The following is a 21,630-nucleotide window of genomic DNA, read 5'->3' on the forward strand; positions in this document are numbered from 1 at the left end:
GAGTGGTTTCTGAATCCCGAAGCTTTCATTTTCTACACCAACTACTTTCATGGGGAGAATATCGCCCCTAAGGGGGCCAAAATTGGTTCTTTGGGAGGGGGAGTTGTTACTCTTTTTATGCATAATACACAGATAGACATACAGTGCATAAGCATATATACAGTATGTCTGTGGTATTAAAATTTCGTGGGTGAGGCAATTAGGAAGAGAACGTTTAAAAAGGCTCCTGGGGGCAGAAGTGAAAATGAAAAACAGGATTGGGAAACATTGCTCATTCTTAGCCCCTCTGTACTCAGCACATAGTAGATACTCAATAAATACTTACTGAATGAAAACCGTGGAAAATACTAACCCTCTTCGAGAAAACTCCTGTTGTGTGCCTGCTTTGTACTGATGGGTCCTATAGGGTTTTATTTGGAAGTAAGTAGGAGGTTTTGAAGGAGAAAGGAAAAAAATTCTTGTTTCCAGCCTTTACCTCCTCCAATGATCCCTCACTCAGCTTCCAAGTGATCTTTCTAAAACGCAGATCCTTACCCTGAAGTCAAACTAATCTACTGGCAATTCCCCAAACATTCCAAATTCTGTCATGCTTCTGAATGCTTGCAGAAGCTGTTCTCTCTGCCTGGAGTGCCCTCCTTTCCTTGTTATTTCTCCTTCATCAAGGGCACCATCTCTGAGAAGGAAGGGCTTGCTCACTTCTCTGTGCAGACTCAGTCTGATAGTACCATGTCCACACTTCTTTTACAGCACTTACTACATTTTACCATTTTCCTATGTGGCTATTACCTGCTAGCCAGGAGGTCCTCATGGAAAGTGGCCGAGTCCTCCTATTTCTCCACCCCTGCCTCAGCCTGGAAGACTGTGGCAGAGAAGGCACATTGATGAGAGGTGAAAGCAAAGGGAGCTAGAAGGAATGGGACATTTTCTTGCCACCTCTGTCTTTGCCTCTCTCTTCCCTCTTCTCTCCCTTGCACTGAGGTTCTCTCTATCACAGAGGAACTTGAGGGGCCATGAAAGAGCAGGAAAAAAGGACCTGGTGGGTGAAGCCTAGTTCATGGTTCAGGACTGGGAAACCTGGGTTTTCCCTTGACTTGGCCAGTTACTTACAGTAGAAGAGGAAATAGGGACTAAGGAGCAGAAATTCCTGCTGCCCAGGAAGAAAGATGAACTAGAGGCTAGGGCTTCTGAAATGCGGTCCTCTGACAACCTGAACCTGATTTCCAGGCTGGTGGGCATTTCAGCATCTTTACCCCTGGGTATCTGAGGCACAGCTCTCTGATTTCATTTTAAATCATCCCTACTGCATATCTGTCCTTCCTCTGAGCCTCCCCTAATCTTATCAGAAAATACAGTGCATAATGGTGATGCACAGAATCATCGCTGGGCCCCACCTCGGCAGGTCCTGTTGTCTGTGTGGAGGATGTAGCCGAAGCGGCAGGAGCAGTAGTAGCCGCCGATGTAATTATGGCAGTAGTGGTCACAGGACAGCTCCTCGTCTTCCCGCTCCACGCACTCGTCCACATCTGCGGGGCAGGTAGAGCCTCTCAGTCAACCAGTTCATGTGTGATGGTGAAGACAACAGCCGACATTTACAGAGCACTCAGTATGGGCCACTCACTGTGTTGGGAGGTTCCTGCATCCCTCATTTAAGCCTCACCAAAGGCCCATAAGTAGCCACTATCTCCATTTACAAATGAGGAGGCTTACCCAAGATCAGAGAGAGCCTGGTTCAAACCCAGGCAACCTGACTTCTGGTGGTGCCACTGTTCTCTAACAGTTGTGATAATAGCAAGCAGGACCATTATGATCCCCTTTCTATAGATGATGAAGCTGAGACTTAGAGCCATTAAAGAACTTACTCCGAGTCACACCAAGAGTTAAGTGGTGGAGTCAGCATTCAAATCAAGGTGGGCTGGCTCTAGAATCTGGGCTCTTAACCTCTCCTCCATACTGCTTCTCTCTTTCTAAGTCCCTATGGGGGTCAAGCCCTATCCTAGGCATTGGAAATATAAGGATAAAAAGATGTATGTTCTCAACCCAGTTTAAAAATTGGAACATATATTTCTTCCCAAAAGATACAGGAATGGCCACAAAGCACATGAAAAGATGCTCAGCATCACTAGGCACCAGGGAAATGCAAATTAAAACCATAATGAAGGGCTTCCCTGGTGGCGCAGTGGTTGGGAGTCCACCTGCCAATGCAGGGGACGCGGGTTCGTGCCCTGGTCCGGGAGGATCCCGCGTGCCGCGGAGCAGCTGGACCTGTGAGCCATGGCTGCTGAGACTGCGCGTCCGGAGCCTGTGCTCCGCAACGGGAGAGGCCACGACAGTGAGAGGCCCACGTACCGCAAAAACAAAACAAAACAAAACAAAACCATAATGAAGTACCACTACATAACCCACGGAATGGTTAAACATTTTTTAATTGATAACATCAAATGTTGGTGAGGATAAGGAGCAGCCAGAACTCTCACACATTGGTGGAGAGGTACAAAATGGTGCAAACACTTTAGGAAAAGTTTGACAATTTCTTATAGAACTAAACATACACCTGCCCTATGACTCAGCAATTCTGCTCCTAGATATATACCCAGCAGAAGTGAAAACATGTTTGCAAAATGGCTTGTACAAAAAGGTTCACAGAAATTTTATTGAGAGCCAAAAAATGGATAGAACCCAGGTGTCCAACAATAGGAGAATGGATAAATAGACTGCAGTATATTCATACAATGGAAAATTACTCTGCTAGGAAAAGAAACCATTACTGATGCATTGCAACAACATGAATGAATATCAAAAACTTTATGCTGAGTAGAAAAATCCTCACCTCACAAAATATATTCTGTATGTGTTCATTTATATGTCGTTTTGGAAGTGGCAAAGCTAATCTATGGTGGAAAATAAATCAGGACAGTTGTGGCCTCTAAAGGAGGTGGGAGTGGGTTGCAACTGGGAAGGAGTACAAGGGAACTTTTTGGGTTAGTGATAAAGCTCAACATCTTTTTAGGGGTTTGTGTTAGACACAAATATAAATTTTTGAAAATTTAAATGTACTTAAGATTTGTGCATTTCACTGAATGTAAATTTTACATTAAAAGGAAAAAATGTGAGTAGATTAGATAAACAATATACATGCTAAAGTATTTAGGAAGAAGAGTACTGATGTCTGCAATTTATTTTGAAATGCATCAAAAAAGATGCATTAATGAATAGAGGATAGATAGATGGATAGATAAGTGATAGAGCAAATGCAGTAAGACATTACTGGTAGAATCTATGTGGTGAGTATAAGGTGTTCATTCTAAAGAAGAGAGCACAAGGCACTTTTAATCTTGAGAGAGAAAGGGAGACCCAGGGATGAGCCACCCACTTCTCTAACTTACCCACAGCCGTGTAGTGGGCCTCAAAGCCTGTGAATCGCTCCTCGTTGGAGAAATCTGAACGGAAAGTGATAGACATGAAGGAGCCAGGGGAGAGGACCACTTCCTGGCCAGGGGTCTGTTCTGTGTCTGTGGTCTCCCTGCCACAGAAGGTTGCCAGCACCTGCTCCTCAGTTTCTACCTTTAGGGTCAAAGAGAAAGGGAACAAGATGAGCACCTTCCCAAATTAGCTCTTCTCTGCTGGTCTCCAGGAGAAAAGACGGAGGGGCTGCCCACAAGTAGACCAGACAGCCTGGGAAAGCCAGAGAAAGGGGTTTAGGGATTCTGGGATTTGAGGAAAGACACATTACAGGTTAAGTCAATGTGGCCGTCCAGCCACTGTTTCACTCGTTTTGTTTAGGTCCATCAGAAGTAGCTTGGCATTTGTCATTCCTGTTGACAACAAAATGGCTTATTTGTTAAAAATAGCTCAATGTTAAAATAAATAAATTTTAACATTGGATAATAGAATAAATAAATAAGAGCTAGATAATCTCACAGATTCTATACGCAACAGGAACTTACATTTCCAGGAAAAGAAAGTTTATACACAGTATAAGTCATTCATTGAACATTCAGCGTGTGCCTGCCACGGAGCAAACCGTGGGGTGGGGATGATGGGAGATGAGTAAGATGCAGAGCTGTCACCGGGAGGCAGTGTTCAGGGGGAGAAAAACAGAGACAGAGCTATCATACAGTGTGACAAGTGTCTCATTGAGGATGCACTCAGAAGGAGGTGAAGGATCCCCGTTAGAATGTATGCTGCAAGAGAGTGAGACTTTAATTACTTAATTACTTAATTGATTATTTAATTAATTACTTATTGATATATCTGAGTTTTATTTATAAAATGATACAACATCTGTATCAGAAGTGGAAGTTTTAAAAAAATTGCATATGCTTTTTATTTATTATTTTTACTGAAGTATAGTTGCTTAATAATGTGTTCTTTTCAGGTGTACAACGAAGTGATTCAGTTATACATTGTATGCATCTATTCTTTTTCAGATTCTTTTCTTCATAGATGTATCTTCAGTGCATGGTGCAGGGCCTAGAACATAGCAGTTACCCAATAAATATTTGTCATTAAGAACTAAAAGTGCAAGACCTATTCTGAGAACAGTGAGATGCCAGGGAGTCTGTGGGGATTGTAGGAGAGATATATTTGGAGGAATAAGTTGAAACTAGATTACAGTTGACCTTGAATGACATAATAACAAGTGACTCAATTCTGTGAGTAAAGGGAAGACGTAATCAGAACTGTGTTTAATAGGTAGTCTTAATAACGCAGAAACTACTGGAGTCACCCAGAAACAGGTGCATTTGTGTTAAGACTCAGATGCAAATATTGCCTATTTGCTAAAGAATTCTCTACTTCGCAAGAGTCTGAGGCCCTGGGTAAATTCAGAGACCCAAGGAGAGATTCTAAACTGATTGCCTAAAGCAGAATTTGTGTGTTTGGTTTGGGAAGCACAGTGTAGCTGGTTGGTATATTTATTTGACTACCAATACTTGGCCTACCTACCACTCTATCATTTACACCTACCGCGATCATTTTAAGGTAGTGTTTCTGTTTGCAACCTCTAGATTGGTATTTTAACCGAGATGCGTGAGAAAAATCTCTGACCAAGAATGATTTCTGCTGCCTTTCAAAGTCATTAGAGAAAGTTCTCAAAGGCTGCCTATCTCTAGTAGCTTCTAATGAATTCATTGTTTTGTTCATTAGTTTAGTATGTCAGAAGTATCTTAACATTTGACACTTCTGTTTTGAAACTAATGATTTATTTATTTAAAATAAGTGGGAGTTTTAAAGAAAAACAATTTGCCCTGGCAACAAAACACAAGGACAATTAATCACTAACTTTGGGAACTGAAGTGTAAACAGAAAATGAGATCATAGCTTTGCTATTTTTTCCTCTTCTCTGCAGATACTAGCCCAACTCACACCAGCCTTATTGCTATAGAATGTGCCTATCTGCACACAGCTGAAATGTCACTTCCTTGAACATCACAGCCGTTTTGCTGTTTTGCTGATCTGAGTTTTCCAGGTAGCTGAAGTTTTTACCTAGCTATGACTAAAAAAATTTTTTCCGGGGTAGCGGGGTATAATGCTTTTTAAAGTACTTTATTCAAATCCCTGCTTTCTCAGGTAAAACATGCTAATCCCTCTTGGTGATCCAGGGACATTGTTATGAACATCAACCATCTTAGGGATACTGAGTTACGTAATGTTGCTTGCCCTGCTTTGAAGGTCCCCAGACTATTATGCCTTCGCAATTCTTAGGTCTTCTTTATGTTTTATTCGCTGTTTTAAAATCAGTTTATTAGCTGAAATATGTTGTAAAATAGAAACCAGTTAAGCTGCTATCGTTAGAACTTAATAAAAATAAGACAAAATAGATTTAGAGTGAGGGCCTGGGAGAAGGCTTCTTCTATGAGTAACTGCATGAGCTGGAATGCACTATCTTGGTGACCTCTGCTTTGGAGTGTATGGACCTGGCATTTAGAGGTCCTGAGTATTCCTGACTCCACCATAAACTGTTATGTGGCTGACTCCTGTAGTTATCCACCTGGTAAACTAGGGGTTTCAACTTGCTGAGCTCTACACTCTCTTCCAGTCCTGACATACTAGTATTCTAACAAGTCATCATATCCATACATTAAATAAACCAACTAGAGGATGGTGAGCAGGAATTTCAGCACACAGATTGCTTCCTGCTGAGGAACTTGATGAACTTGAACTTGTTTGTGGTCTATAACCACGTGATACAGAATCAATTACTAATGAAGAGTCATGCCTTGAGCATTAACACTTCGAGGCACAGCAGCCTCCTTCCTAATTCGGTATTCCCAAGGTCTCTGGGGTTCCATAGTACCTGTAGCATGGACACTTTCAAGTGAAATCAGCCAGAGATAATTTGGATTAGGGAGAGACCTGATGAGAGTCTGTGATAAACAGCCTCCCTCCTTGTAAGTTCCACGCTTAAGGACCGTTTATGATGGCAGGTAAACGATCATCACCTGCAGGGCCTCACTATTCCAGAGGACAGGTAAGCACGCCCCAGCTGAGACCCATGGGGAAATCTGAGCCAGAAATACCTTTAGAAGCAGGGAAGAAAAGGCCCCAGGGCCCTGGGAATTCAGCCTGCAGCTCCGAATAGAGTCCTGGAATATCAGAGCGTGGAAGGAGGGACCCTTAAGAGCTGTTTCGATCCCCATCCTTCTAGAGGAAACTGAGGTCCAGAGAGGGGCAGTGACTTGCTCAGGAGTGGAGAGATTATCATGATTCCCTGATACTTGTTTTGTTTTTGGAACTGTTTTGACCCTGGAGAAAGGAACCCACCAACCCAGAGGGTGCAAGGCAAAAGACATAGGCACTTTGCCAAACAACTTTTCTAGATCAAGGGCCTCTTGAAACTTTATCTTGGGTGCATGGACTGTCTCCCAGAGAGGATGTGGCTCAGTGACAGCTCTGGCCATAACCTAAATAGAGGGGGTCACTGGCCCTACTTAATATCTTCAGCTCTTGCTATGATTGTAAAAATCTACAAAAACCATTGACTTCTGAGTACAGATGGAGGATTGAGCTCTGGCTTCTGTTCAGACTATCCCATTTCTAGGGTCACCGTATTAACATGATGGGGGGAAATACCTTATCAAATGAAAACACAAAATTTGTAATATTACAGAACCATCTGGCTGGGGATCACAGACTCTTCATTTTTCTACTTCTTATGGGCACCCATGTCCTTTCAGACTATTGTGATTCAGGGCACCAACACATGGATGCATGTCCTCAATCTGCTTTCTTTCAACTCAACTCAGCAAATATTTATATAGCAAGTTCTGTCTGCATTATAATGTGAAGGATGTCAAAAATTACTTATTTGTTGCACGTGCTTAATAAGGAAGTTCCCCCCCCCCCCGCCTCTGGGAATGTAAAATTTAGTAGGAGAATAAGTACTCAAATGTGTATGTGTTAGGGAATCACCAGATTGTAATTATTGCAATGAAAGCTAGGAAGCCCCTGGGCTTATAGGATGGGAAAATATTGCATCCAGCTGAGACGAATCAGAGAACACTTAAGAAGAAGAGAATGTTCTTTGATCTGGGGACTGAAAGGTGAGTAGAATTTAGGCAGGTAGAAATAGTAGGTGGAGGGTTTGGGGGGCAGAGGGGAGGACATCCAGGCAGAGGGAATAGCAAAGTCCCAGGGGCATTAGGAGTCTCAACTGCCCCTCCCTTCCCACCACCACCTAGGAAAGGGGTTCTATTGATGTAGGAAAGGAGTTCTATTGAGGACAGGGAACAGGGGAGAGAGATCTAAGGAAAAGAAGCCAGAGCCTGTTTTCTATGAATTTTCTACCTTAGTAGAAACAGCACAAACCTCCTAGGCAAAGCTAAGGCAGAGCAGCAGAAAACTTGGTCAAATTTCTGTGGGAGGACAGCTATGGCTGCTTTCCACATGTCCATAAGGTTATCTCACCAGAGCTTAACAAATACACTGACAGCCACCCAATGAGAAACTTGAAGCCCAGATGATTTAAATGAATCAAGCAAGGTCATGATCTAGTGAGTGGTGGCTTCAGGTTCACAATGCAGCATCCTGATTCCCTAGTCAATAATGCTCATGCTCCTTTAAGACAGGAGGCAAACAAAAAATGCTGTCCTCTACTATATGATATCACTTATATATGGAATCTAAAAAATAATATGAACTAGTGAATATAACAGAAAAGAAACAGACTCACAGATACAGAGAACAAACTAGTGGTTACTGGGGTGGGGGGGCAACAAAGGAGTAGGGGATTAAGAGGTACAAACTATTATGTATAAATAAATAAGCTACAAGGATATATGTACAGCACAGGGAATATAGCCAATATTTTACAATAACTATAAATGGATTTTAACCTTTAAAAATTGTGAATCACTGTGTTGTACACCTGTAACTTATATGATATTGTACATCAACTATACCTCAATTTAAAAAAAAAAAGAGGCCGTCCTATAAGCCCAAATGCCTGAGAGCTTTGCTAGTCTATGTTCCCAAGCTTCATCCTGGAGCCCCACTGACATCTTCTCTGGGCCCTTGAAGAGCTTTTCAGATTTAATTTAGGCATTCAGGGAGTGTGCTGAATTGTCCTGCTGTCAATTTAGTTAACCTCAGAACCATGTTCCCCAGAATTTCCTTCTCTCTAGTTCCAGGTTACTGTTGGCCAAAACAGGAATTTGTGTGGGTTTGGAAGGCAATAGTCCTCACTCTCTGGAGGTTGTTTTATGATCAGATACAGAGATGGACAGATGTAGATGTGCCAATAGGTTCTAATTGTCTTCACTCTCCTCCTCTCTGCATACAGCTCTTCTTTCCTGCTTCTGGCTCTGATGACTAAGAGTGGCCCAGGCCCACCAGAGGCTTGCAGGTGTCCCCACAGGCGTAGTAGCTGCTCAGAGCCAACAGCTTCTCATAGACTTCTCTCCATGAGCTCCCCCTTCATGACTCAACTTTGGCTTCTTCAATAGGCTTGAATTCTCAGCTTTCTCTGAAGATACCAATATTTCCACCCATGCCAGGGCTTCACGAAAATGGTTAAGTGAACTGTCTGTGGTCCTCCAACTCTCTGTCTAGGAGAAGCTGGGATCTTTACTTTCCTAGCCTCTCCTATAATTACATGAGTTCTAATGCCCATAAATAGTTTTTATCTCATAATACTCACAGAGGCTCTGCTTTTCTGACTGAACTCTGACTGATACAGCCTGGAGCCACAGAAATGACCTCAGGCAAATCCAGCAAAAGGAGCATCCTGCCAAGTCTAGCCTAAACTTCTGACCACAGAGTCAAGAGCAAATAAAATGGATATTGTTTTGGCTACTAAATTTTGGAGTGGTTTGTTACACAGCACTAGACATATTATAGGGAGTAAGGAAGTAATCTGGGACAAAGAGAGACACTGACCTTCGTGAACTGAAATTTTGAGACTTACAGTCTCATGCTGTCTTAGGGCCTTGAAATTTACCTCGTTTAACCTCTTATTTTTCTACCACACCCTTGAAAAATTCACACCAGCTTTTCATGATCAGTTGCAGAGATGAAAAACTCACTACCTTCCAAGATAGATGAGGCCATTTTGGATTATCTTTGGCTTAGAAAGTTCTTCCCTGGCCCCATAACTGGGAATATAATTGAGGGGAAGATATTCCAATTGTGGAAAAAACTTATGAACAGTGATGTTTCTAGCAGTTATATATAATAATAGAAAACTGGAAACAATGTAAATACCCAATTCTAGGGGAACTGTTGCATTAGCATTAGGTTAGTTAAGCAGCTATTAATTATTGCATTAATGGAGAATTTTCAGTGATCTGGAAACATTCTTAGTAGGTTATACTAAGTGAAAAAGCAGGACAAATTGTATATTCAATGTAATTATAACTATGTTGAAAGTATACATTGAAAATAAAAAGTGGAAGGAATTAGAGCAAACAACAATGGCTAGTGAAATGATAGGTAATTTTTCTCTTTCTTGTTTTTCTATTTTAAAAGTATTTTAAAAAGAAATTTGGGCCCACGGCTACTTCCCTCTAGCTTCTACCCAATGGCATAAAATCAGTTGGTTCAGGTCAACCAACAAAGGGAGCACACAGGTGGGGCAGCTGAACCAGCCTGGAAGTTCAGGGTTGGTTTCCAGTCTCTCCATCTCTTATAACCACCTGAGTCTTCCCTTCCTCATGGTCATGTATGGAGACCCCCTCATCACTATTTCACTTCCTTCTCTCATTTTTTTCTAGCCCTTGGGTCCCAACAAAGCTGAAAAAGAGGTGAACATTTTTGCTTTAATTCCACACAAACAATACAGTGAAAAATAAAATTCTGAGAAAACAATCAAGAAACTCGGAACAACTAAAATTCACATATGGCAGGGAGGGTCTCATGTCAGGGGACAGTTTTTGTGATTGTCAAGTCCAAGAGGGACCCAGAGGATGGAGTGTAAGCGGAGGTATGAGGGGAGGTAGAAGAGATCCTTGGTGTGAAATTCCTGAAGACTTTAGGGGAAAGAAGAGGAGAGGGAGAGAGGGGGCATGGAGGATTAGAACATTTAAGAATGTTTGTGGTAAGAACATCTCTGCCCTTCTTTGGTTCTCAAGAGAGTGAGTCAAACTGTGAATTGCTTTCAATTGTGTACGTTTTCTGCTTTTTTGGATGTAACCCCTTAGTGAGACTGGATCACGTGGGACCTCATCTTTATAAAAGTTGCACATGAGTCTTCACCAATTAGTATAGGTTAGGAAAATTATTTAAATTCTCTATGTTTTAGGTTAAATTGTATTCCCTAAAAGATATGTTCAAGTCCTAACTCTTGGACTTGATTTTATATGGAAATAGTTCTTTGCCTATGAAATTATGTTAAGATGACCTCATACTGGATTAGGGTGGACCCTAACCCAATGACTGGTGTCCTTATAAGAAATGGGAAACTTGGACACAGAGACACACACAGAGTAAAGTGTGAAGACAGAGGCAGAGATTGGAGATATGCGGCCGTAGCCAGGAATGCCAAGGACTGGCAAACAACCAGGCAGCTAGAAGAGGCAAGAAAGGATCCTTCCCTAGAGCCTTCAGAGGAAGCATGGCCCCACCAACACCTTGATTTCAGACTTCTGGCCTCCAGAACTGTGACAGAAGCAGCTGCTGTTATAAACCACCAGGTTAACGGCAATCTGTTATGGCAGCCCTAGGAATTGAATACACTCTGTATATAGGTTTTTCTCATTTGTAAAATAGTGAAAATAATAGTATTTATAAATCATAGGACTCTGTGAACATGACATGAGTTAATATATGTAAAATATTTAGAAAGTTACCTGAAATATAGTCAGCACTCAGTAAATCAGTGAGAAAAACAGGACCGCTGAGATTCAGCCAACTGAGGTGACACCTTTCTGGACTCCCAGCTAAGTGGGGCATGGGTAATTTCACATATTCGAAGAAGAGTTAAGAGACTGAAACCGTCCCTAGATACTCTCTTGTTTCCTGGTTCCACTCTTTCATTCCTAATCTCACTGGGGTCATCAGCACAGACATCTCTTTTTATGAGTTCCCCCAGATCCCAGGCTGATGGGGCAGGCAGGGAACCCAGGGAGACCTTGCAACCTGGCCTCCTCATTTGGCAGGTGGCATCTTAGGTCCCTTTGGCTCTCTGAACTTTACAAGCCTCCTATCACTCCTGGGAGGTGGGTGACATGGAAAAGATATTATCCTAATTTTATAAGAGAGGACCAGAGTAATTTAAGGGATCTCTGAAAGCTTCCACCCACAAGAGAATAATAGCAAGTCCAGGAATCCCTTTACTTTCCTGTGTTTCAAAGGATTTCTCTAGGTGTGTGAATTTAGGCCAATGATTCAGTGACAGCCCTGGGCCCAGGACCCCTGACTCACAAGTGCGTGCTCTGTGCTCCTGTGGTCGCCTTCACCGCAAGTCTGTCACCCTCCAGGGACTGGGGCCAGGGGTTAACAGCTCAAACTGCTACTTTATCCAGGTGCCCAAACTGCAGTTAAATATGATGAGAAGGAGCAAAGTAAAGGTACCAGATGCCAGACAAGAACCTGGGTCTAGAAAAAAAGGAGACGTGTGTGTGTGTGTGTGTGTGTGTGTGTGTGTGTGTGTGTGTGTATTGCATTTCAGAAGCTCTTGAAAGCCACGTAAGTAAAACCAGCACAGCTGGTGGGGTTAAGACTCAAGTTGGCCACATTTGTGAGGGGCTGCAGGTTGTTGCTTCAGTCCTGGATCAAGTCCTTTGGCCCTAAAATAATAATGATGATAATAATAATAATAATTGTAGTAGTAGTGGTAGTCATAGTAATAATTCCCACTCCCCCCCGCATGTGGAATTTCCAGTTGACAAGGTGTTTTCACCTTCTTTATTTGTTTCTGACGGCTGTCTTGTAAGGATTGCACTTCAGGTAGACATTGTGATTCCCCGACCAGAGGAGTGACATGAATTTCCAAGGTCACATAGCCTAGGAGTAGCTGACCTGAGATAAAAATCTAGATGTTCTGACTTCCAGCCTTGTTCAGTAACTGGAATTACAAGACCATAGAAGGTCTGAGATAGAAAGGACATTAAAGGCTACCTATCATTTTCCTCTCTTAGATGGGGAAACTGAGGCTCAGAGAAGTGAAGTAGCTGGTTGAAAGTCACATGGCCAGATAATGGCAGAGCTACCATCAGGGCCCAGATATACTGATAGTCCCAGCAAAGTGTTCTTATACATTTGTTAGTTGGAGTAAAAACCTCCTAACAGAGCTGGGTAAGCCCCTAGGAAGGTATGTATCGTGTACATGCAAATGCTAGACGCCATTAACAGTGTGAGGACCTGAGACCCAGCTGGCAGGTGTTAGAGTCCCCGAATCCCTCTGCTACCAGGAGGATTGCCCAGTCGCTAGGAGGGCTCCGGGCAGAAAAGGAGACGGTCTCTAGGCAGCAGAGCACGGGGAGAAGAAAGAGCTGGTTGGGGAGGGGTGGCCGCGAGCTTGGGAAGCAAGCATCCCGCAGGTGGGAAACTGGAGGCGCCTGGCATCTCAGTGCGGCAGGGCTGGGGGGGCGTGGGTGGGAGCGTCTGGGAATCATGGTTGGGAAGGGGGGCCAGGAAGGGCTTTACTCTCATTGGCCCGTGAATGGCTTAAACTCCCCATCCACCCCTTCTGTGACTTCAGAGCCAGGCCCATTCACATGCAAATACCCTCTGGGACCGGGAAGCTGAGCCCCAGAAGGTTCAGGACAGGAAAATAGCCTGGGGACAGGCAAAAACAAAGCCTTGTTGTGTTCTTCTCCTGCAGAGGCAGCCTGGCTCCAGGTCGGTCACAGTCAGCACTGGGGTGAAAGCAGTGATTAAGTGCTGAGCGGAGAGAAGGGACCCGCCACGGGCCAGCGTCTCCAGGCACTTTCCAGGAATGTGCAAGCCGGTATGTCCCTCCGTCACTGCCCAGGACCCTGCCCTCCCCAGCCCGAATGCACATCCTCAAATCTTGGAAAATTTTCAAGAGAGCTAGAATAGGGACCAAAAGACCTGGCTTCTGGTTACCGCCCTGCCACTCACATGTGTCACTTTAACCTCCCCAGGCACTGGTGCCCTGGAGCTGGCTCTTACCAACTTACAGGGGCCAGTTGTCAACTTTTCAGGGATTTTTGCGATGCTGTTGTTAAACATAGCCATCGTGAAAAACTGTTTCATAAATTTACAATTAAATAAATTATATTAAAAAGAAATAAATTATATAAAAACTCATCATCTCCTAACTATTCTATCATTTTACTATTATCTCAGCACTTGAGTTTACTAATGTCTAGAATATCTGAGTGGTGAATAGAGAGCTACCGAGGTATCTCTTCTCTGCCCTCCCAACCCACCCCCCAGTCCAGACCAGGTTGTTGATCATTGATAAGTGCACCACTGGGTTCAGCCTCAGTTTTCACAAACATACTCGGTGGACCTTAATTCTATCCTCTAAGAGTCAGGAGGTCAAATGACATTTGGGTGGGAAAGCAGCTTGTAAAGTCTGCCATTGCCTGTGAGCATTAGGCAGGGACCCTATTTCCCAGGCCCCCTGGTGATGGGGCTCCCACCTGTACCTCTGTCTTCATCTCCCATCCCTGTCCCTCCTGCTCCAGCCACACTGCCAACCTTGCTCTTCTTCAAACACACCAGGCACATTCCCACTAAGGTCTTGGCTGTTCTTTCTGGTTGGGATGCTTTTCCCCAGAAAGCTACATGGCTGACTTTCTCAACTTCTTCAAGTCTTTGCTCAAATGTCACCCTTTCAACAAGGACCACCTTGATCAACATATTTCAGTGGTAACATGCACCCCACGTCATGTGGACCCTCTCTACGCTGCTCTATTTCATTTCTTTGCCTATTACCTTACTACTCATTATATAATTAACCTGTGGATTGTGTTTAGTGTTTATTGTCTGTTCCCCCCAGTGTCATGTAAGCACCCAGCCGACCGGCATTTCTGTCTTGATTACCGCTATACCCCAAGCTCTAGTAAATGGTAGGCATTCAATGAATATTTGTTGAATAAATGAATACCTCCCCTTCCCTACTTCTTCTTCTATGAGCACATCAAAGCAAATTCAAGCCCTGCTTTTTACTAAGGTGTGTCTGAGAGTGGCCTGTGTACACATAAGCACACAGATTTGCACACCGGGGCACCTATTCCCCGGAGCACTCCCACCTCACACTCACCCACACTTGCCCACATTCTCTGCCCCAGCGCTGGGAACCTTCCTTCTGTTTTCCATCACCCCAGAGCCTGTGCTGTTTGTACTTCCTTCATAAAATAAGCTTTTGTCACGCTTTTTCTGAAGCTCATTTTCACTTCCTGATTCTTCTGAATCAGCTAGAATGGATTTGGAAACCTGGTATCTCTGGAGTGAAGAATTCCACTAGGGAATACAATTGAAATTCATGAGAAATATTTACCCATTCCTCTTTTCCTTCAGGGGCAAGGCCTCCTGTCTACTCCCAGAGAATGAACAGAGCTTCGGCAGTAGTTGAAGGTCGAGGGCACGTTCAGAGTAAACACAGAGCACTGCACAGAAATTAGGAGTCCGGGTTCAGAGGAGTCAGTCTTTGAGCAGGGCCATGGGAGGGACTTATCTGTCAATTACACAGCAGGATGCAGACTGACCCAAGGAGGCCTGGGAAGGGAGCATCAGGGCTGGAAGGGCTTAGAGAGGCCAGCCAGTCCAATTTCCTCATTGCGCAGATGGAGAAACTGAGGTCCAGAGCAGACAAGTGACTTGCCCAATGTCTCAGCAGGAGTCAGTGGCTGATTTCTAGACCAGAGCCCTTTCCTTTATGCTTACCACCAGGAGATTTTTGCTTTTCCCTGTTCTGCCCCCAGGGCTGTGCTCACTACTAGAAATAAACACAGACATAGGCCCTGAACTCCTGGGCCTGACAGTCTAGTGCAATGTCCTTGAGTTCACCATTAGACATGTGTACCACAAACAGATAAATTGAGCACTTTCCCAACCTTCATAGCTCAGACTCCAATTTTTATTTATTTATTTATTTTTTCGGTACGCGGGCCTCTCACTGTTGTGGCCCCTCCCGTTGCGGAGCACAGCCTCCGGATGCGCAGGCTCAGCGGCCATGGCTCACGGGCCCAGCTGCTCTGTGGCATGTGGGATCTTCTCGGACCGGGGCACGAACCCGTGTCCCCTGCATTGGCAGGCGGACTCTCAACCACTGTGCCACCAGGGAAGCCTGTTCAGACTCCATTTTTATAATTTTTTTTTTCTCTCAATGTCAGAATAAAAGAGAAAGTTCTTTAACAAAATCTAGACAACACAGGGACCCTCAAGGTCCTTCAGTTTTATAAGATTTTACTAAATTTCTCTTATAGCCAGGAAGCATATCAAAATCTTGAAATCCCTACCAGGATAAAACTTGTTCTGAGAAGGGCCAAATGGAGAAACACAATCATGACTTAGGAGTAAGAAGAACAAGGATTGAAACCTGGCTTCGCTCTAAAGTCCTGGACAACAAATGCACTCAAGCTCTTGATGCTCAGCGTCCTTTCCTGTAAATTAGGTGTAGTAATCCCGGCTCTCCCTAGTCCATGAGAATCAAAGGAGGCAATACATCAGAAAGTGCCACAAACTTGTGTCACGACAAATGAATACACAGAAGAAATAAACAGCCTCTTGCATTTGATTAGTCCTTTCAGAGTACTTTTCCATAAATTGCCTGAAAAACTGAGTGATATGTGCAAGGTCATAGGCAGCCAGTTAGCGGTAAAGTCAGAGCAGATGAGAAAACGGACACTCACTGAGCATCTGGTGATACCAGCAAGCACTTTAGTGCTCACACCCTTGCCATCATTACCACTCTAATAATGCTTACTGAACTAATTACATAGGTGTTGGGCATATGTCAATATAGCATTTACCTCACTTGACATTCACAATAAGCCCAAGAGATAGGCATTACTGTTATCCCTATTTTACAATAAATAGTGGAGGCAGGACCTGACTCTAGGTCTGAGTGGCTCTAGAGGCTGAACTCCAAATCATTGAACATGTTTGCCTTTTGCAGTACTGATTCCACTCATAAGCCATCATTTCATTTAAACCCTTGCATAAACTGCAAGGAAGGTACTGTATCATTTGAGTCTTTTTTTTTTTTTTTTTTTTTTGGTACCAATCACAAAACCGATGCTTAGGGAGATCAAGAAGTTTAGGGAATTACACCGTTAAATTCCTCTTTACCCTTCAAGACTTATCTCAGACATTAATTATTTCCAAAGCTTTTCTTGAACACCCAGAAATGATCACTCTACAACTTATATACTGCCCCATACTCTTGTGTTACTCTGCCTAGCTTTAGCTTATTAATTATGTACTTGTCTTTTGACGCACTAAGAAATCATGAGTTCTTGGAGGGCAGGTACTGTCTTACTCATCTTCACGGGGCCTGTCTTTGGTGCAGTGTCCAACTTATGGTAGATTTTCAATAAAATTCTTGGACTTCATTCCATAGACAGCAGAGAACGATTGAAAGGTTTTGAGAGTTGCACAATCAAAGCAATGTTTAAGAAGATCTCTCTGGACACATGTAGAGGGTGGACTGGTTGGGGAGAGACCCACAGCTGGTAGACATTTAGGATGGTATTGCAATAAACTAGGCGAGAGGAATAAGAACTGGAACTAAAGGGCTAAAGTGGAGAGAATGGAAGAAATGTTGAATGTATCAAGAATATAAGAGGAGAAAAGTGATGTTATGTCATATGAGCATTTAACAGATGCCAGTTGAGCTATATGCACTCAGTTAAAGAAGGGGAAAGAGAGAAAGAGAAAAAGCCAAATGCAGGTTTTTATTATCTCCTTTTCCAATGAACAGATACCATGAAGTGAACTTGAAAATAAGATGTGTGAATCTGCTGTTCCCTTGGTGGTTCTGGTTTCTGAGTACCTTTTTCAGTAACTATAGCTCCAGGGCTCATTTCTCAGCACAAGTCAAACTACTTGATCTGATGCTCAACCAAAGGAACTATATAATTTGTTGCATTTCTGGGAAAAAAGTCTCTTCTGGACATTCTAAAAGACAGTGCTCTACTATATTTAAGAGAGTAAGTTTGACTATAGACAGTGTTTGCCTTACATTACACTTAAAAACCTAAGCATCCGTAAGATGGGGGACTCCACTGTCACTTAATATTTTTAAAAGAAGAAAAGACTGAGCGTTTTGAGATATAAATTCTGGTCCCTGTGTGACCCTGGCCAATGAATTGCCCTTTCCAGGGCTTCAGCATGATGGTCATGAAGTTGAATCATAATTCCTGAGGTCTTAGATACATAGAATATCAGGGCTAGGTGGACCTTAGAGAACATCTGGTTTAACTCCTCGTATTTGAGACAGGAGGAAAGAGTCCACTCTAAAAGCAATCACTTGCCCAGGGTTACTCAGTTAGTAGAGAACGGCCACAAGAATCTAGGCCTCCAGTTTCCTGGCCAGTGTCTGTGCTCTGCCCCTCGCCTACAGCATTAACCAGCTGTGATTCATATGTCTCATCTGGGCACTGTAGGAATCCACACATTGCGGCCACATTCCAAGGAAGCAAATCCTGTTGTGCAGATGTGCATGTGCCTTGAAGACCAAAGACTGCGGGAAGTCAGGCTGGAGAGGAATTTTCATAAAATGAGAGCATCCAGACCACAGCCTTGGGGTCCTGCCCTTCTTCAAGCTGCTGATGTGCAGTGTCAGCAATTCCGTCATCATCACCCTGATGGGCCAGGGTGGGAAGGGCAGTCTGTGGACTGGGGCTGGGCTGAAAGGATTCCTGTGAACTGGACGGTCTTTTAAACCCACTCCCAGGCCTGCCAGGGGAATTCAGTCACAGAATGAAAGAGCCTCAAAACAGGGGATATTATCCCAACAGACGGAAATGAGTGATACTCCAAGTTCCTTGGAAAAGGACAGCACTGGCATGATATATTTACAAGTTTTCTTCAAATGACACGTCACTAAGGCAACTCCAGCAGACTATAGTCTCTTAATGGAGTGCTCATGGCCACGGAACTTCAAGAAGTGGCCGCTGTAACATATTATTACCGTTTTCTGGCATTATCCTAACTAGGATAATGAGGGTTTGGGGGGGGTCATCTGGAAAGCTCTGGCAAGGAGAATGAAGATTAAAATTCTGGAATTAAGGGACTGTAGGGATCATCTCATTCTACTCCTCATGGAACAGACGAAAAGACAGAATTTTGTAGAGGGGTATTGACTTATCCAAGGGTGGCATGGCTGGTGTGCTCATGAAGGGAAGAGCCTCCTTCTCATTCATAGCCAGGAAAGCCACATATTCTGGGGGTGGAAGGTTAGGGAGAGAACACAATTAGACAAAGTCAGTGGGTTTCGACTATATGTTGAAGGCTTCTGGGTTTTAGGGTTCACAGGTGAGCGTACTAGTCTTGTCCCTGAATTGGGAACTTAAGGAGTATTCAAGCTGTAATTCCTGCAAGGTGTGACCTTCAGGGGGACCAAGAAGGTTGAGTGAGCAGAGTGAGCTTCTGAGCCACCTTCAACCCTAGCAGCCTCACTTCTGTTTCCTATATCAGGACTACTAGAAGATTTTTAAGAAGAAAATGTCCACTAGGGAGAAAATATTTGAAAAACAATAACAACAATGACAAGGGACTAGGTGGGTCTCCAGAGGGCCCCTGTGGCCTGACATCCTATGAGTTCTTGAGTCCAGGAGGGGAACTCTGCCGGACACATATGGGCAAGGACACAGGGCCTGTCTCCACATGAGCACTAGTCATCAGCTGACCAGGGTGCAGCGTCCTGTGAAGGAAGGCCTGCTCAGGCCCCATGGCTGCTAGAACCTCTGCAGGGAGGCCAATGCTAGTGCTGGGATGGCATTCTGGAAGGAAGTGAGCTGTGCAAGCCCAAGCAAAGTAATACCTCTCTGTCCAATATGCTAATCTCTTCTTCTAAAGGAACTGGAAAAATGTATTGGAATCAGAGAAGCAAGGACTGTCGGGCACTTCAGGTAGGCAGCTCAGTCTCTGTGTTGCCTCACACAGACTGTTTCTTTGCTATGCTCAGAGGTCATAAGTCTAATTTTGGAGCACAGAGAGTGCTAAAAGATTGTCTTTTCTACTCCAGATCATTTGGGAGTTAGTGGCAGATCTGGGACTAGAACAGGCATTTCCTGAATCCCAGTCAAGAAACCAGGATGATGCTGCCCTTCCAGAGGTCCTAGTCCCATCTCCTTGGGCTTTCAGGAAGGTATCTCACCATCCTAGATAGAAACCATCAATCAATTTCCAAAATATTCTCCAACCAGAAAGGCCAAACTTTGGGTAGAAATTTCAGTGTCCTTAATTCAGGGTCAGAAGAGGTCTTCACAGTCTATTGTTGCCCTTGAAAAGTATCATTTTTTTCCGCTACAAAGTGTAGCTGATGTCAACTCTTCAATCTGCCTTGCCAGGAGACTCAATTTATTTGGGGGCAAAGGAATGAGTTAAATCCTCTATTGTGTGTTTATCATCTCGATAAAGGAGTCCTAACAAGGTCAAACCTGGCATCCATATAAATAAGAGGAAAACTTGTGAGAAATGATTGAATATGAATTGAGAGTGAATTCTTAGGGTGGAGGCAGGGAGGAATAATGAAAAATAAGTCATTGTCACAGCTAAAGAAAAAAATTCTAATTTCTGTGGTCTTGAGGCCTCAGCTACTAATAAAGGCAAGTGTTTCCGCTGGCAAAATTTCTAGATGATTGACATATTTGAAAGTAGAGAAAAAAGCAGTTAGGAAGTTCACATCTAGCCTTGTCTAAATCTATGGAATTTACTCTTCTATTAAGTCACTGTTTGGTCATCTTCCTTCTGCTAAGTTCACTCTCCAACCTAAATATTTGAGAATACCATGGTTGTAGGGCAAGCATCAGCTAGGGGAATGGGCTGGGGGATTCTGCTAACCTAATGTCCCCTACCCATAATGCATCTGGGATCCTGGAGTTTGGTTCTGCCAGAGGCTAGATTATGTCCTAGAAGACATAACTAACCTGTTTGTTAGAAATTTCAATTTAGGATGATAAACACTTAGGATCTTGGTGAATACTCCTTGCTTGATCCTTGCGAGTCTGAGAAGTTGACTCCATTTTCAATGAATTTATAGAAACTGTCTGTCAATCTAGATTACCAAGCCACATCATCTCTTAGAGCAACCAGTTTTACCTTTTCTCATTCTTTTTGTCAATCTTTTATTGTCATTACTCTTTTTCATCTTGTGCAATTGCTATTTTTCTAGGCTCATCTCTCTTTTTAAGGGACTAGATTTTTGTGTCCTTAAATTCTCACAGTTTCTAGCACAGGGCATTCAAAGATGGGCAGCATCACACAGAGAGAGCAATGGTTCTCAAATGGAGAGATTTTGCTCCCCTGGGGATATTGATAACTGCTGGAGACATTTTTGGTTGTCACAACTGGAGTGGGAGTGCTACTGGCATCTAGTGAGTAGAAGCCCGGGATGCTGCTAAAGACCCTACAATTCACAAAACAGCTTTCTTCAGCAAGTAATTGTCTGGCTCAAAATGTCGATAGTGTTAAAATTGAAAAACTGTCATGGAGCACCAATTTTAGAAAGTTTTCAGTCACAGAAAATATGCTTTAAATGGGATACTTGACGCATATCCAACATATATAATTAGCAACACCCACCATTTAAAATGAGTTGATCAGGGTAGGGGTTCACAGCCCCACTTACCAGGCCTCCGCCCCACCCCATCCCACTGTTCTTTTCAGCCCCTGCGGTATCCTAGGGCTCAGTGTAGTACAGCTTGTGAGCAGTTTGGTGGAGCCAAAAGAACATGGTATTGAAAGTCACAAGGCATGGGTTTGGAACCCTGACCCATCACTTACTAGCTGTACAACGTTGGGTGAGTTGCTTCACCTTCTTGGGGTTGTTTCTTTGTCTGTAAATGGGACAGTAGTACCTGTCTCATAGGATTGTTTTAAAGGTTGAATGAGATTTTAAGTGTAAATCACCTTGTCAACTCACTTCTTTGCTGTTGATCAAACATTCTGGTAAATACAAGGTTACCTCTTGTTGAATTACAGGCTGTGGAAAAATGAGACTATACTAATACCAAAAATATAGAAAGCCTACTCTAGGGTGGTTTGATGAGAACTTCT

At 43.4% G+C, this 21,630-nt stretch overlaps 1 protein-coding gene across 5 annotated transcripts in view; it reads right to left on the reverse strand.

Annotated features, from left to right (window-relative positions):
- The window catches only part of MASP1 (mannan binding lectin serine peptidase 1), a 269,447-nt gene that overhangs the window by 32,290 nt on the left and 215,527 nt on the right, over positions 1 to 21,630 (reverse strand). For 4 of the 5 annotated variants that reach the window (XM_032631574.1, XM_032631572.1, XM_032631573.1 and 1 more), the window contains exons 3-4: positions 3,384 to 3,561; positions 1,392 to 1,523 (exon numbers count right to left, since the gene is read on the reverse strand). In XM_032631574.1, coding sequence (XP_032487465.1) covers positions 1,392 to 1,523; positions 3,384 to 3,561 — 310 coding nt within the window. The remainder of the gene's footprint in view (positions 1 to 1,391; positions 1,524 to 3,383; positions 3,562 to 21,630) is intronic. The other variant, XM_032631575.1, reaches the window with a different exon arrangement.

This window comes from Phocoena sinus, chromosome 4, assembly GCF_008692025.1.
Source record: "Phocoena sinus isolate mPhoSin1 chromosome 4, mPhoSin1.pri, whole genome shotgun sequence".
Classification (NCBI taxonomy): domain Eukaryota; kingdom Metazoa; phylum Chordata; class Mammalia; order Artiodactyla; family Phocoenidae; genus Phocoena; species Phocoena sinus.